General features: G+C 39.8%; 1 protein-coding gene across 6 annotated transcripts in view; it reads right to left on the reverse strand.

The window, feature by feature from the left end:
* Window positions 1-506: 506 nt before the first annotated feature.
* DGKH (diacylglycerol kinase eta) overlaps window positions 507-17,354 on the reverse strand; it is a 185,034-nt gene continuing 168,186 nt past the window's right edge. For 3 of the 6 annotated variants that reach the window (XM_059041725.2, XM_067016160.1, XM_067016159.1), the window contains 3 exons: window positions 11,282-11,390; window positions 9,659-9,789; window positions 2,494-4,578 (listed from right to left, as the gene is read on the reverse strand). In XM_059041725.2, coding sequence (XP_058897708.1) covers window positions 4,495-4,578; window positions 9,659-9,789; window positions 11,282-11,390 — 324 coding nt within the window. In that variant the 3' untranslated portion in view covers window positions 2,494-4,494. Of the gene's footprint in view, window positions 4,579-9,658; window positions 9,790-10,596; window positions 10,774-11,281; window positions 11,391-17,354 lie in introns of those variants that run through there. The other 3 variants (XM_067016163.1, XM_067016162.1, XM_067016164.1) reach the window with 2 other exon arrangements.

A 17,354-nucleotide genomic window follows, 5' to 3' on the forward strand; every position in this document is an offset into this window, starting at 1 on the left:
AAAGTCCACTATGTTGTCAACCCAGTGGGAGATAATAGGTAATTTACTTTAGAAATGATGTAGAGACGTTTCCACTCTAATTTTCTAAGTCATAGTTTTGCATGGGTATTTCCTTCCTCAATTCCTGTTACAAATAACTTCTATGGAGATTAAAGTAGTGGTCTCTTTATTCACTAAAATTAGCTAAAGAATCTCTAGGCAATAATGTTTTGGTCAGTTATATCACTATGTAAAAATTAAGTAAAGGCTTACTGACCATATGTCACACTGGGACAGATCTTATTATAGAATTAAATAATTTATATTTTGAGGGTCAAGAATACACTATTTTTCAGGCACTATTTTAAGGAATTACTATCTGAAAATCAGGATAAGTTAGCATAATAAGAAAGCCAGATTTTAGTCTAGCAAAACATGCCTTCTTTTAGGGTCTTAATGACACATTCACTTTACTTGTAATCATTTTGGGTCTCTCTCTCTCTCTCTCTCTCTTTTTTTTTTTTTTTGCATGCCTAATGATTCATTTAATGTGTGTATGCTGCTATGTGTCCTCAAGCAGGAACTATGTCAGTAAGATAATCTACTGATAAACAAAAGTGAAAAGTACAAGTTGTTGGAGATCAACCCAGTCTTTACTTATCTCAGTACATATTCTTCTGAAATGTTCCCTGTGACTTAAGTTGTGAACAAATGAGAATGTCACATGAGCAAATGCAGATCGTTAGTGACTTAGACGTGGGGTGAGGGGCTGGAGAGAGGCCAGTTGTGTTGGCCAATCTCCTGTGTGCCACCTTATCTACCAAAATATAACCAAAATATATACTGGGTAGGTAGGGCTCATCTAGAACCTGTTAGGAATAAGGATTGAGAAGAAAAGTCAGCTGGGTGATGAATGAGTTTCAGCTCATTTCTGGGACTAGTTGGAGAAGGGATAGGAAACAGCGAGTTGGACAGCAAGCTATTCTGAGAACCTTCGAAGACCTCAGATCCCTCCTAGCTAGGAGAGCTAAAAATGCATCTAGGCCAGGGCTAATCACCCAACAAATCTTATTAAAAGGAAGATTTTGACTCAACAGGGCTAGAATGGACTGAGATTCTGCATTTCTATAAGCTCCCAGGTGATATGGATGCTGCTGGGCCATAGACCACATTTCGAGTAGCAATGGTGCAGAACAGTGCTATCCAGCAGAATTCTTGCACTGATGGAACTATTCAACATCTGTATTGTCTACTATGGTTACTGAGTGATTGAAATGTTGCTGGTGCAACTGAGAAACTAAATTTCTAATTATATTAACTTTAAACAGCCACATGGAGCTAGTGGCTACAATGTAGGACAGCACAGATTTTAGACATTCAGGGATCACCTCTTCTAAGCCAGAGCAATATATGCGATGGTCCTCAAATGATCTAACCCATCAATTCATTCAGATTAGTAAGTTTCCTTTTATAAAATGCAAAGTGTAAAATCAGTTTCTTTAAATTGTTTTCTTCCTAACACGTGGCTAGATGACCCACAGTGGGTGCTAAGGTGAGGCAAGATAAAAGGAGTCAGTCTGTAGTGGGACAGTTGACGAGGAAAGGGTAGTACGTGGCAGTGAGAATTTGAGCAACCATCTCTCTTGGGCACGTGGAAAAACGGGAAGCCAGAAAGTAAGCAAGAAACTCAGAAAGTGAGGTGGAGGGACAGATGGAAGAGAAAAATCGAAATTTTATTTAGGCCTGACCCTGTCCCTTTCTTGACAAGTAAGTTGTTCCTCAGCAAAACGAGCAGTGAAGGAAAATGAAAGGAAGTGGATGTTAGCTGTGATTCCCCTCCAGCCCTCCCAGATTATCTACATGCAGGAGAGTCTGGTGGGGAGGAGAGATGGCAATTACAGCTGGCAATCAGGCCCAGGCTTGAGCTTCTCACCTCAGCTTATGCATGGACCAAGGCACAGAGGCCCCACCTGCACCCCCCAGAGCTGGGATCAGGCCACGTGGAGAAGCTCTTCCTATCTTTGTTGTAACCCCATCTACCATGAGAAGCTGATTCCTCTGCGAGGCTGACAGTGGCCTCTGGAGGCTCTGAGGGCACCACCCTGGCAAACAGGCGTGAGTGATGTCCTTTGGGTCCTACATAGCTATGCACAGACAATGCATACAGTGAAAAATGCTCTTATTTAACCAAAAAGCTCAAAATTGTCATTTTAAAGAATTTCCCTCACCCAAAAGCCATTTGCTGGAAAATTCTAGCTAAGGATTCTGTTAACCGAGGTTCAGCATATATAAGGGATGTTACTCAAGAGTGAAAAAGCAACATCAAATACAAAATCTAATCATTTACATCTTACTCTTAAATTCTGAACATGTGATAACTAGATAATCTTTCCTATTGGCAAAGGAGAATCTGGGGAGAGTGAAAATCAGTAATGATTTTTGCATTAATTCATTCTTTTCTAGGATTTCTTGCCTCCTTGTCTCCACCTTTCCTTTTTTTTTTTTTTTAATCGTGGACAGGGATCCACAATCTCAGCAGAGAGCTCTGAGAACCTGGTCTGCCTATTTTGATTTCACAGGGAAGTGCTTGAAAGAGCAGGATACTTTGCAGGGTGAGGGACTCTAAAAGTGACTGGAAAGGAAGATCTTTGATTTCATAGGTGTGGATAACATTAAAATTAAGTGAGTAGCTCTTTGCTCTTTTAAGTTACCTGATACAATTCGCTTTGGAAAATTTCCATTGATTCACAACTTAGGTAAAATATATAGTCAGACACACTTGATCAGGAACCCATCAAGTTTCATTTATTTTTAAGATGCCTAAATTTTGTGATTTTTACTAGTAAATACTCAAGTTATAAATAAGGATAAGCATCAAATATTTAAACCCTTTTGATATAATTAAATTATATGTCGGACAATAGCTCATTTTAAATGTTTTCCCATCGATATTTCTCTTTAAGCATCTGGCAAATAAATGTCTAGAAAATAGCAATGAGAGTATATTTCAGATTACATGTACACAAGTGCGAATGTACATATAAATGTATACGTGTATATATGTATATCTTTTGAGCACCTACCTAGAAGGCTGCTTTATGAAAATTGTTACCACTGGGTCAGTACCCTGTTTACTTCTCTTATATAGAAGAATCTTAAACATTATAATTCATTTTTTGGTATATAATGTCTAAAGAAAATTTATTTAAGGACATTTCTGTGACTTTTTGATATGTATGCCTTTGGCTTTCAAAGATTTTGATCATTGTAATGTTGACTCCTCATGCGCTAGACTGAAGTATAGTGGTTTACAAAAAGGAAGATAATATCTACCTGATAGGATATAAGAATTAAGTGAGATAATAATACATAATGGAAAGCCCTTAAGAAAAAATTTAAATCTCTTTTGTTGGGAAGTTTGTGTCAGGAGTCCCTTTAGCTAGTGGGTGAGTCTGCATGACCAATCAGTGTACCAATCCCAGTTGAGGCGTTGGGGAAATTCCTGGATGTCAACAGTCTGCTATCTTATAGATGGAAACAGAGTATTAAATAGTTACTGAATTGAAATGAAAAATTTAAAACAGAATGTGGGAATTTTGGTATGGAGAGCTATAGTAAGTTTTGCTAGGCAACAGAACATATAATTTTATGAAAATATCCAGAGAATTTTCTTAATGTGCACACCTACTGTTTATGATAGGTTGGTATAAAATTGGCTTGCATAAGATATATATCATTTGTTGATTAGGGCACAGACACATGTTCACAAATTCTTAGATATAGAATATTTATGCCAAATTCCACATCAAAGAACAGAAAAGTGCCTTTAGCCAACCAAAAGGTACTTAGGTAGTAATAAATTAAATTCCATTAAAACTGACATTAAAGCTAAGTGTTACATATTAAATGTGACATGCAAGAAACAGAAAGACAATTCAGGCAGGAACATCGTGCATTAAGATTTGCAAATACTCATTCATAGTATTTGAGGGGTTTTAACCATATCCTTTGACCACTGAGAGCTAGGAATCTGAGGTGATACCAGTTCAAAACACCACTTAATTTACATCTTAGTCTTCTAGCCAGTGATTTTAAGTAAGAAGCCAATGCCTCCAATAATGAAACCCAAGAAGTTTCAGCTACATATTGTTATGTGGTTGCACGGTAAGAACATTCCACCTGACCAGGTTAAAGGAAAGTAAACACTGTGCAATTCCACCTTTTGGACAATGCAATTGTCTCAGATTCCTCTCACCTTTTTACTAATACGAGCATATTTGAATGTGTCAGGTTTGCACAATAAGAAAATGGCTTTGTGGAATGTATTTTTTTGGCACAAAATATTTTCTAATACCTCAAATCAAAATTTTCACCCATATCGAGCCGTAGAGGTGCCTCAGTGGTGCTTACTTATCTAGGCAGAAAACTACAAGAACAGCCAATGGCTCCCCCAAGGACTTTGTATTAAGTAGCAATTACTTTCCTTCCAAGGAATAGCACCAATATGATTACACCTCAGACTGGGGGTGTGCTCCTTCCAAGCTCTTTAATTCCCTGGAGAATTCGCTTCATATGACCCACTTTCGGTATCCCCAGGTCCTAAAAATTAAAAAAAGGTAGAAAGCAAGAAAAAAAGAAAGAGGAAGAAATTTACTGACAAGAGAAAAACTGAGGATTAAATATTTAACTAGCTAATAACACAGTTAGCATTCAGCTCATTCATTTTAGTTTACATTCAATGATTTAGGAAGTAAAAGTTAGAAAAGTAAGTTTATAAAACCAAAAAAACCCTGACATTAAAAAATTACCGACCAGTAAAAAATCACATCGTACACAAACTCTTAAATGTAACATTCATATAAGTTATACACAGGGCAATTCTTTAAGAGTAAAATTACTTCCTCTTTTTTCTTCTTCTTCTTTTTTTGTTTTAAAAAACACAGGTCCTTTTGTGATCTCTGAAAGAAGTGACATGTGACACCAGGGTATCCCCAAGTAGTCTTAAAACAACTATACATTTCCTTGCTAAAATATTAAACTTACAAGGGAGGCCTGATTCTCAAGGAAGACTCCAGTGCCCATGACCTAAATGCGGAATCCAAATGCATTTGAACTTGCATTTAGAGTCTTTGATTTGAGTGGAATATTAAATATTCCTTATACTTTGTAATGTATAAGTATAAACAATTACATAAACATTGGTATCTGTGGGTTGATGCTTTTCCTCAAAACACTTTTGACTCCGTCCCCTCAGAATTCTTGTTTCTTAAAGGACTATCTTCCTAAAAAAGAACCAAGAAGCCAATACTTAGTTTTTAGAAATGAATGGTGATTGTAGAGTGTGCAGCACAGAGCAGGAGCTTGGCAAACAAATACTTGTTGCAGTGATAAATGAGACCCAACCAAGACAGCCACAGTATTTGCTGTCTGAAAAACTAAGAGTTGGTGAAGGCCTCCTTATAGCTTCTTTAAGCGTAATGGGCATAATCAAGTTGTGTGAAGTCAAATAACATCTTCACAAAACAAAGAGTGTGAAATATTTGAAAATTAGGAAAAAGATGACTTTCAAAGCAGCCTAGAAAATATAAGGTACCACAAGATTATTTGTCTGAGAAGATACACACACACATGCACGCGCACTCTCTCTCCCATATACTTTATGATCTCCTTGAATTCTACGGCAGCAATGCTACTGATGATTCTGAATCCTTCTGGAAAATATTCCTTTCAAAGCCAGTGCTCTTTTTGAGCTTGAGATAATTTCAGGGTAACATTTTTACAATATTTAACTGACCCTGAAAAATATTTGCTCATATGATACCAGGTCATCCGCAATTAGTCTTAAGGCAACTATACCTTTCCTGAGTGTGTGCTGAAACAGCAAACTTAAAAGCAAGGCCAAACCCCACAGGAAGATAGAAATGTAGATGCATTTACAGAGGCATTTCGATTCTTTGATTTGAGTGGAATATTTTAATATTCTTTATATTTTGTGATAACATAGTTATCTGATTAAGAAATATATTTAATATTAAATATTTTATTTTAGGCCATGTGCACACTGTATTCTCAAGAATAAAAACTTCTTTGAGAGATGCAGACTCTACCCAGAATTATTATTTTGGTGTCTCGAGATGAACGTTTTCCCTATAGTTGCACTAACTTCTTAGCTATATTTTCTTTAGTTTGAGTTCAATACATTCACATCTTCTAGGAGTTAGGCTGTGATAAAGTTATGCCATGATGTTTGTTATATATTTATTTTTATCATAGTCTTTAGTGTTGACTTCTTCTTTCTTTGGATGAGTAGCTTTAACTTTGCAGAGGCACGCTTTGTAGATATTGTTATCTTCTACGCACACATATACAACTTTACAAATGGAGAAAACAAAAAACCAACCAAACAAAACCCCTGTGTCTTTACCATTTTCTTTGCTATCCCTCACTTTTTCCTACTGCCTTCTAGGAGGTGAAATAATGCAAACAGTTTATTTGTCTGTTAAAACACATTAGCAATATTTCCCCTTTCCCACCTTTACACTGTCACATTGCTATCTCTAGTTGTTTTGACGATAAGGAAGTAACACCTGAGCCAAGATCTGGTCAGGAGTTAGCCAGGTGACGGGGAGTGGGAGAAGCATATCAAAGGAGGGGACACCGTAAGGTGAGAGAGGTCAGCATTTTTTTTTTTTTTTTTTTTGGCGGTACGCGGGCCTCTCACTGTTGTGGCCTCTCCCGTTGCGGAGCACAGGCTCCGGACGCGCAGGCTCTGAGGCCGTGGCTCACGGGCCTAGCTGCTCGGTGGCATGTGGGACCCTCCCAGACTGGGGCTCGAACCCGTGTCCCCTGCATCGGCAGGCGGACTCTCAACCACTGCGCCACCAGGGAAGCCCAAGGTCAGTATTTTTAAACAAATGAAATAGGGCCAGCGTGGAAGGGCATAGCCCAGCAAGGGCCAGTATTCCATAGCAGGTTGAATATATAGGCAGACCTTGTAGGCCTCCCATAGATGCGAGTCTTTATTCTAACTGAAATGGGAAGCCACTAAAAGGTTTTAAGCAGAGAAGTGATACACCTGATGTTAAAATGTCACTGTGCAATGTGGATAATGGACGAGAGAGGGCAAGAGAGGCAATGCGAGAGCCAGTCAGGAAGCTGCTGACCTTACACAGGCAAGAGGAAGGACTGTGGAAAGGAGAAAGAGAAATGTATGGAGATTAAAGTCAAACTATGTGATGGGTTTATGAGTTATGGGGGAAAAGATAAGGAAGAGGAAGGTGCTAAATATGACCTTGGGTTTCTCTAGCTCACATCCCTGAGTTGCTGGGACGTAGAGCACCGGAGAAGGGGCACAATGGGAGTAGGACAGGAGAGTAGAAGTTTGGTGTGGACACGTTAAGATTGACATCCTATGTGATGGCCAAGTAGAGTTGATGATATCATCCTAAAGTTTACAAATGAGGTCACAACCTTGTGAACCATCGATATATTCATAGACAGTATTCGAAGCAATGGGAATGGACCAGATTACCTAGGGAGTAGGGAACCCTTTACCAACATGAAGAGACTTTACCCTGAAGGGTCTGCTCCCCCTTACAGCTATAACCACAGAGTACGAGGAGAGCTCGTTCTCTATCTCGGTTTTGTTCCACTGAAGGCTCTTCCTGTAAAATTACTTTCCTTTCCCATTGCCCCACACCCTGTTTTAGAACCAAAAGAGTTTAAATGGACTATGTCAATAAAACTTCTAAAAGAAAAGTTTTAAGGGAAAGAATGTAATTTGCATAAAAAATAAAAACAACAAGTCTCATGAAAAACTAAATAGAAATTTTACTAACGTAATTCTTAATCAGCAGCTCCTTTGTACTCTTATTTTTTTTCCAGCCAGGTCCTATCAGTCTAACTTTGACTTTTCTGTGAGAGCTTTGTTCTTTCATTCTGCAAATAACTGCTTCACTCACCGTGTGTGTATGTTTATATATGTTTGTATGTACATACATGTAACATATACATATCTATTTATATACACACATAGTCTTCTCCTTGAACACATGATTATTCATGGCAAATGGAATGCAAGCTTCTTGAGGGCAGATGCCAGCTAGAGAAGCTGGAATAATATATTAATCAGTAGCTATTCAATAAATATTGCTGCCTTCCAAGGATATCAGAAGCTACACAAATATGTTTCATGTAATGATCCTCTACATTTATTTTTTGGTATATTCAAGTGTTGAAGTCAATTTTTACTTTATGAACTGTAACACTATATATTTTGCTATGTTCCAGATTTGGGACTCTCAACTAAGATAATTAGTTAATCTATTATTTTATTATTATTCTGGCTAAAAATGTTTAGGTATGTTAGGTGTCTACTTTTGATGTGCTAAAACTTTATGATGCTGCTTTATAAAAATCTATACTTTAGGTTACCCATCATGGGGTCAAAGGTCTCTACTAACGTATTATAGATAAAGGCACAACCGTTCATGAATTTATTAGGAATTTACTGTCTCATAATTCTACTCATTTTAGAACCTGGTCTACAGGAAAGGAATCAATCCAACAAATGTTGAAGGCTTTGTCACTTGCTTATGAATCAATCTTGGAATTTTTATTATTTTTTTTTAATTTCATTTTTTTTTTTTGCGGTACGCGGGCCTCTCACTGTTGTGGCCTCTCCCGTTGGGGAGCACAGGCTCCAGACACACAGGCTCTGTGGCCATGGCTCACAGGCCCAGCCGCTCCGTGGCATGTGGGATCTTCCCGGACCGGGGCATGAACCCGTGTCCCCTGCATCGGCAGGCAGACTCTCAACCACCGCGCCACCAGGGAAGCCCAATCTTGGAATTTTTAAATGGCAGCGTGGGGTAAGAAAATATAACATTACAAAATCCTACTTCTAACCCTGGGACAGAACACTCTTCTTTGGCCATTTCTATGGTTGAGTCTCCACCCAAAGAATAAAAGGGAATTGCTGCAGACCATGAATTAATACTTTTCATTCCCTTTCATAAAAGACAAATAGGCTTTGGGCTGCCTTCTAGCAAAAACAAGGCATCATTTTTACTTCATTTACTAAAGAAAATAATACATTTATTTCTGAGAAGAATACAATTTTAATAATAAGTCGTGGAAAGGAAATTTGAATTTATTTGTCCAGTAGTTCATGTGACCTCTGAAAGCTCAATTTTGAAACACAACCAAATCATAGGACTCTAAGTAGCCACTGCTGTAAGTCTCTCATCTAGTTCTATATATTAGAAAGGCTTTGTTATTGGTATTTTGAATTAATTCTTAGCTGTTAACCTTTTATTAGATATTTTCAGCAACAAATATCGCCTTTCATGTTGATCCAAAAAAATGAGCTGATGGAAATATGATCCATTTGGAAATATTAGCACAGGAACAGCCGTACCAATGGATGCAGAGAAAACTTACTAAGTTCATGCTCAGCTTTAGCTCTAACAGTCAGACAATGATTTTGACAGAAAATTTTGCTGACATTCTTGTTTCAAAAGCATACCAGGAACTCAGACCACAGGACAACGCATATTAGATTGCTGCACGTTTGCATAACGTAAGCCAAGCTATAAGCACAGAACAGAACAGCACAGGAGAAAGGAGTCTGTTTTGCAAGAAAAATTTTAAGAGCAGAAGAGTAGCACAAAGGAAATACCTTAAGATCTCGCCTTTCCAGATGCAAGAGTTCAGCCCCTCTGATGTCATGACGGATGAAGATTTCTTTGTACTCTCCCAAATTGAGCAGATCCAGCCAAGCAGCAACTTCCTCTGTGCCCCATTTCTGAACTACCAAAGTTAAGAGCAAAACCCCCTTAATTTCTACATGCTCAATGCATTACAAAGCACAGGTTGGCCAAAGAAGATGCGAAACAGAGTACAGCGGCAGTGCTAGCAAAGGGAAAGGTTCAAGGTATTGTCTCAACAAAACTACAATTCCACTTTTTCCCATGCAAGTTTCAGACTATCAATCAACACAAGGATCTGACTCTACAAAGACATTCACTGCTGCGCACCTGTGCCTTTCTCTTTAGCTCAATTTCCTCCTTAAAGTCATGCAAACTGCACAGTGTGTATAAAAAATGTATTTCTCATGATTAGGATTAGTAGTACAAGGTCTAAATAAGCTCTGATGATTTCCTTAAGGACCATATATGAAACTTATTATAGTTTAATTAGCTACAAATGCTAACTAAAATTTAAAATCTGACACAGGGTACAATTTTACACAGATTTCTGCTTCAGGTCTTGCTGACTTCAAGTACTGCCTTTATTGGTTTTGATGATTACCATTATTGATAATTATAGCAATAAATGTATTGTTAAATCAATTTAATGTCATCTAAAAACTGTCAACACTGCTTTCTAAGATTAGCTGGGTTGTTATTTTACAGTACGTACAATCACTCTTTTATACATTTTACCCAACATTGATAAGCTTAATAAAAGTCTCCTTGTTTGCCACATTTGGTTTTAAAATGCCCTTCAATAGCTGCTTTAAGATTGTCAAAAATAAGGTTATATATCACTTTTCAAAATGAGAGGGCTAACTCAGAAGAGTTATAAAAAAATGATTTGATTACGAAAGGCACCTACCATCATATACACAGAACTTGAAGGTCTTTAGCAGTAGTACAGCATTAAATTTAATCTCTAAGGAAAGGTGGAAAGGGAACTTGAAAGAATACCCAAGAGAGAGTTTAATCTTTGCTTGAGAATACAAGTGTCACAGTGCACTGTCATTACTGAGGGGCTGAAATGGCATCGTAAGTCCTTAAAAGAGAAGGAAGAGAATATATAACTTGAGGTGGAAAATATATCTAGCAAGTTAAAGGAGTAAACGAAAGTTTCTACGTTCCATTTATCAAAATGATATAGATTTTGCACATCGAAGAAGGAAAACGAGTTACAAGCCTTGAATTATTGTTGAGCAAGACGAAGACCCATCTAACAGACATGCTGACATTCACCCAGCAAAGTAGAAGCAAATCAGCAACCACCTTTGTAGACTTGTTAACTTCATGACTACAGACTCCTACTCATATGTGGATTTCTTTTAGGTGTGATATGATTTTTTTTCATGGTCACGTGAACATAAAATGAAATTCACCATTTTAAGCATTTTATAGTGTACAATTCAGTGGTATTTAGTACATTCATAACATGGTGCAATAATCACCACTCTCTAGTCTCAGATCACTTTCATCCCCTCAGCGATATCACCTCAATACGTTATTTTTTTCATAATGCGATACTTTCCCTTCCCGTGCGGATCACCTACCAGCCTGTGAACTTGTCTTCTGCTTCTGAACCTTTTCCTTTTTGAATTTGGGCACAATACGGAATACTGTGCTTCTGCTGTTTCTCTTGGTGCAGTCCATGGGGGGCTCCTGTTGGAGTCAAGCAAGAAGAGAATTTTCTCAGGATATTAAGAGAAGAAAAACCCACTCTGATAGCACAGATAACATAGATGTAAGTTATCCACACAAAATACTGTTGAAGTGATAACTACTTCCCCAAAAGTTCATGAGGTTACGTCCTCCTGAAAAGGTACTGATTCCCATAAGATGCCTTTGTTCACATAAAAGCTTTTTCTCGTTTGTTCAAGAAAAGTGCATTTGGACGTAGTCTCCCCTGACCTGTGGTTTCCCTTTCTGTGGTTTCTGTTCCCTGCGGTCAACCACGGTCTGAAAATATTATATGGAAAATTCCAGAAATAAACAATTCATAAATGTGCACTGTTCTGAGTAGTATGATGAAATCGTGAGCCATCCTGACCTATCCCGTGTGGGAGGTGAATTATCCCTTTGTCCAGCGTATCCCACCTGTTGGTCACTTAGTAGCCATCTGAGTTATCAGATCAGCTGTTGTGGTAGCACAGTGCTTGTGTTCCAGTCACACTTATTTTACTTAATAAGGGCCCCGAGGCACAAGAGTAGTGATGCTGGCAATTCAAACATGCCAAAGAGAAGCTGTAAAATTGCTTCCTTTAATGAAAAGCTGAAAGTTCTCGACTTAATAAGGAAAGAGAAAAATCGTATGCTGAGCTTGCTAAGACCTACAGTAAGAACGAATCTTCTGTTTGTGAAATTGTGAAGAAGGAAAAAGAAATTCATGCTAGTTTTGCTGTTACATCTCAAACTGCAAAGGTTATAGCCACAGTGCATGAGAAGTGCTTAGCTGATACGGAAAAGGCATTACATTTGTACAATAAGGTATTTTGAGAGAGAGAGAGAGAGAGAGACCACATTCACATAACTTTTATTACAGTATAGTGTTATAATTGTTCTATTTTGTTATTCATTATTGTTGTTCATCTCTTACTGTACCTAATTTATAAATTAAACTTTATCTTAGATATGTATGTATAGGGAAAAAACATAGAATATAGGGTTCAGTACTATCTGAGGTTTCAGGTGTCCACTGGGGGTCTTGGAACATACTTCCTGCAGATAAGGAAGGATGACTATATTCAAAATGTATTTTCCCCTGAACAGCTCTTTTTCAAAGGATGCATTCAAATTCTACTGTCACAAAGCGTACACATTTAGAAAGAAACAGGGTGGCTGGTGAGACGGCTTAAAGATGGCGGAAGAGTAAGACGCGGAGATCTCCTTCCTCCTCACAGAGACATCAGAAATACATCTACACGTGGAGCTTCTCCTGTAGAGCACCCACCGAACGCTGGCAGAGGACCTCGGACCTCCAAAAAGGCAAGAAACTCCCCACATATCTGGGTAGGGCAAAAGTAAAAAGAATAAACAGGGACAAAAGAATAGGGACGGGACCTACGCCAGTGGGAGGGAGCCGAGAAGGAGGAAAGACTCCTACACACTAGAGGCCCCTTCGCGGGCGGAGACTGCGGGCGCCGGAGGGGGAAGCTCCGGAGCCGCGGAGGACAGCTCAGCCACAGGGGTGCGGAGGGCAAAGCGGAGAGAATCCCGCAGAGGATCGGTGCCGATCGGCGCTCACCAGCCCGAGAGGCTTGTCTGCTCGACCGCCGGGGCGGGCGGGGCCGGGAGCTGAGGCTCGGGCTTCAGTCGGATCCCGGGGAAAGGGCTGGAGTTGGCAGAGTGAAGACAGCTTGAAGGGGGCTAGTGCGCCACGGCTGGCCGGGAGGGAGTTCGGGAGAAGTCTGGAGTTGCCGAAGAGGCAAGAGACCTTTTCCTCCCTCTTTGCTGCCTGGGCGCGAGGAGAGGGGATTAAGTGCGCCGCTTAAAGGAGCCCTAGAACCGGGCGCGGAGCTGCCGAAGAGACAAGAGACTTTTTCTTGCCTCTTTGCTTCCTCGGGTGTGAGGTGAGGGGATTAAGAGCACCGCGTAGAGGAGCTCCAGAAACGGGCGCGAGCCGCGGCTGTCGGCACGGACAGTAGAGACGGGTGTCGGACGCTAAGGTTGCTGCTGCCACCACCAAGAGGCCTGTGTGTGAGCACAGGTCACTCTCCACACCGGCCCTCCCGGGAGCCCGGGCAGTCCGCCACTGCCGGGGTCCCGGGATCCAGGGACAGCTTCCCCGGGAGAACGCACGGCGCGCCTTGGGCCTGTGCAGCGTCACGTCGGCCTCTGACGTCGCGGACTCGCCCCGCCCCCGTGCCACTCCCTCCCCCCAGCCTGAGTGAGCTGGAGCCCCCGAATCAACTGCTCCTTTAACATCGTCCTGTCTGAGCGAAGGGCAGTCGCCCTCGGACAACCTACACGCAGAGGCGGGACCAAGTCCAAAGCTGAACCCCAGGAGCTGTGCGAACAGAGAGGAGAGGGGGAGATCTCTCCCAACAGCCTCAGAAGCGGCGGATTAAAGCTCCACAATCAACTTGAAGTGCCCTGCATCTGTTGAAAACCTGAATAGACAACGAATCATCCCAAGTTGAGGAGGTGGACTTTGGGAGCAAGATATACTATTATTTTCCCCTTTTTTTTCTTTTTGTGAGTGTGTATGTGTGTGCTGCTGTGTGAGATTTTGTCTGTATAGCTTTGCTTGCACCATTTGTCCTAGGGTTAGACCGACCCATTTTTCTGTTTTTTTTTTGTTTGTTTTGGTTTTTTGTTTTGTTTTTTTTTTTTTAAAGGAAATTTTTCTTCTTAATAATTATTTTTTATTTTAATAACTATACTTTATACTACTCTGTCTTCTCCCTTTCTTTCTTCCTTTCTTCCCTCCTTCCCTCCTTTCTTCCTTCCTTCCCCCTTCTTTCCTCCCTTCCTCTCTTCCTTCCTCCCTTTCTTCCTCTGCACCTTCCGTCCTTGCTTTCTTGCTTCCTTCCTTCATTTCTTCCTTCCTTTCTTCCTTCCTTCCCTCCCTCCCTCCTTCCTTCCTTTTCTTTCCTCTCTATTTATTCTACCTTTTATTTTGAGCCGTGTGGATTAAAGGTTCTTGGCGCCCCAGCTAGGCACCAGGGCGGTGTCCCTGAGGTGGGAGAACCAACCTCAAGACACTAGTCCACAAGAGACCTCCGAGCTCCACGTAATATCAGACGGCGAAAATCTCCCAGAGACCTCCATCTCAACACCAAGACCCAGCTTCACTCAAGGACCAGCAAAGAACAGTGCTGGACACCCTATCCCCAACAAAGAGCAAGACAGGTCTACAGCCCCATCCATTAGCAGAGAGACTGCCTAAAATCATAATAAGGTTACCAACATCCCCAAGCACACCACCAGACGAGGACCTGCCCACCAGAAGGACAAGATCCAGCCTCATCCACCAGAACAGAGGCACTAGTCCCCCCAACCAGGGAATCTACTCAACCCACTGAACCAACCTTAGCCACTGGGGACAGCCACCAAAAACAACAGGAACTACGAACCTGCAGCGTGCAAAAAGGAGACCTCAAACACAGTAAGATAAGCGAAATGAGAAGACAGAAAAACACACAACAGATGAAGGAGCAAGATAAAAACACACCAGACCTAACAGATGAAGAGGTAATAGCCAATCTACCTGAAAGAGAATTTAGAATAATGATGGTGAAGATGATGCAAAATCTTGGAAATAGAATAGACAATTTGCAAGAAACAGTTAACAGGGACCTAGAAGAAATAAAGAGGAAGCAAGCAACGATGAGCAACACAATAAATGAAATTAAAAATACTCTAGATGGGATCAATAGCAGAATAACTGAGGCAGAAGGACGGATAAGTGACCTGGAAGATAAAATAGTGGAAATAACTGCTGCAGAGCAGAAGAAAGAAAAAAGAATGAAAAGAACTGAGGACAGTCTCAGAGATCTCTGGGACAACATTAAACGCACCAACATTCGAATCATAGGGGTCCCAGAAGAAGAAGAGAAAAAGAAAGGGACTGAGAAAATATTTGAAGAGATTATAGTTGAAAACTTCCCTAATATAGGAAAGGAAATAGTCAATCAAGTCCAGGAAGCACAGAGAGTCCCATACAGGATAAACCCAAGAATAAACACGCCGAGACACATAATAATCAAACTGTCAAAAATTAAATACAAAGAAAACATATTAAAAGCAGCAAGGGAAAAACAACAAATAACACACAAGGGAATCCCCATAAGGCTAACATCTGATCTTTCAGCAGAAACTCTACAAGCCAGAAGGGAGTGGCAGGACATATTTAAAGTGATGAAGGAAAAAAACCTACAACCAAGATTACTCTACCCAGCAAGGATCTCATTCAGATTTGATGGAGAAATTAAAACCTTTACAGACAAGCAAAAACTGAGAGAGTTCAGCACCACCAAACCAGCTCTACAACAAATCCTAAAGGAACTTCTCTAGGCAAGAAACACAAGAGAAGGAAAAGACCTACAAGAACAACCCGAAACAAGTAAATGGTAATAGGAACATACATATCGATAATTACCTTAAATGTAAATGGATTAAATGCTCCCACCAAAAGACACAGACTGGCTGAATGGATACAAAAACAAGACCCATATATATGCTGTCTACAAGAGACCCACTTCAGACCTAGGGACACATACAGACTGAAAGTAAGGGGATGGAAAAAGATATTCCATGCAAATGGAAATCAGAAGAAAGCTGGAGTAGCAATTCTCATATCAGACAAAATAGACTTTAAAATAAAGACTATTACAAGAGACAAAGAAGGACACTACATAATGATCAAGGGATCGATCCATGAAGAAGATATAACAATTGTAAATATTTATGCACCCAACATAGGAGCACCTCAATACATAAGGCAAATACTAACAGCCTTAAAAGGGGAAATCGACAGCAACACAATTATAATGGGGGACTTTAACACCCCACTTTCACCAATGGACAGATCATCCAAAATGAAAATAAATAAGGAAACACAAGCTTTAAATGATACATTACACAAGATGGACTTAATTGATATTTATAGGACATTCCATCCAAAAACAACAGAATACACATTTTTCTCAAGTGCTCATGGAACATTCTCCAGGATTGATCATATATTGGGTCACAAATCTAGCCTTGGCAAATTTAAGAAAATTGAAATCGTATCAAGTATCTTTTCCGACCACAACGCTATGAGACTAAATATCAATTATAGGAAAAGATCTGTAAAGAATACAAACACATGGAGGCTAAACAATACACTACTTAATAACGAAGTGATCACTGAAGAAATCAAAGAGGAAATCAAAAAATACTTAGAAACAAATGACAATGGAGACACAACGACCCCAAACCTATGGGATACAGCAAAAGCAGTTCTAAGAGGCAAGTTTATAGCAATACAATCATACCTTAAGAAACAGGAAACATCTCGAATAAACAACCTAACTTTGCACTTAAAGCAATTAGAGAAAGAAGAACAAAAAACCCCCAAATTTAGCAGAAGGAAAGAAATCATAAAGATCAGATCAGAAATAAATGAAAAAGAAGTGAAGGAAACAATAGCAAAGATCAATAAAACTAAAAGCTGGTTCTTTGAGAAGATAAATAAAATTGATAAACCGTTAGCCAGACTCATCAAGAATAAAAGGGAGAAGACTCAAATCAATAGAATTAGAAATGAAAAAGGAGATATAACAACTGACACTGCAGAAATACAAAAGATTATTAGAGATTACTACAAGCAACTGTATGCCAATAAAATGGACAACCTGGAAGAAATGGACAAATTCTTAGAAATGCACAACCTGCCGAGACTGAACCAGGAAGAAATAGAAAATATGAACAGACCAATCACAAGCACTGAAATTGAAACTGTGATTAAAAATCTTCCAGCAAACAAAAGTCCAGGACCAGATGGCTTCACAGGCGAATTCTATCAAACATTTAGAGAAGAGCTAACACCTATCCTTCTCAAACTCTTCCAACAGATAGCAGAGGGAGGAACACTCCCAAACTCATTCTATGAGGCCAACATCACCCTGATACCAAAACCAG

This window comes from Kogia breviceps, chromosome 16 (assembly GCF_026419965.1).
Source record: "Kogia breviceps isolate mKogBre1 chromosome 16, mKogBre1 haplotype 1, whole genome shotgun sequence".
Taxonomy (NCBI): Eukaryota; Metazoa; Chordata; class Mammalia; order Artiodactyla; family Physeteridae; genus Kogia; species Kogia breviceps.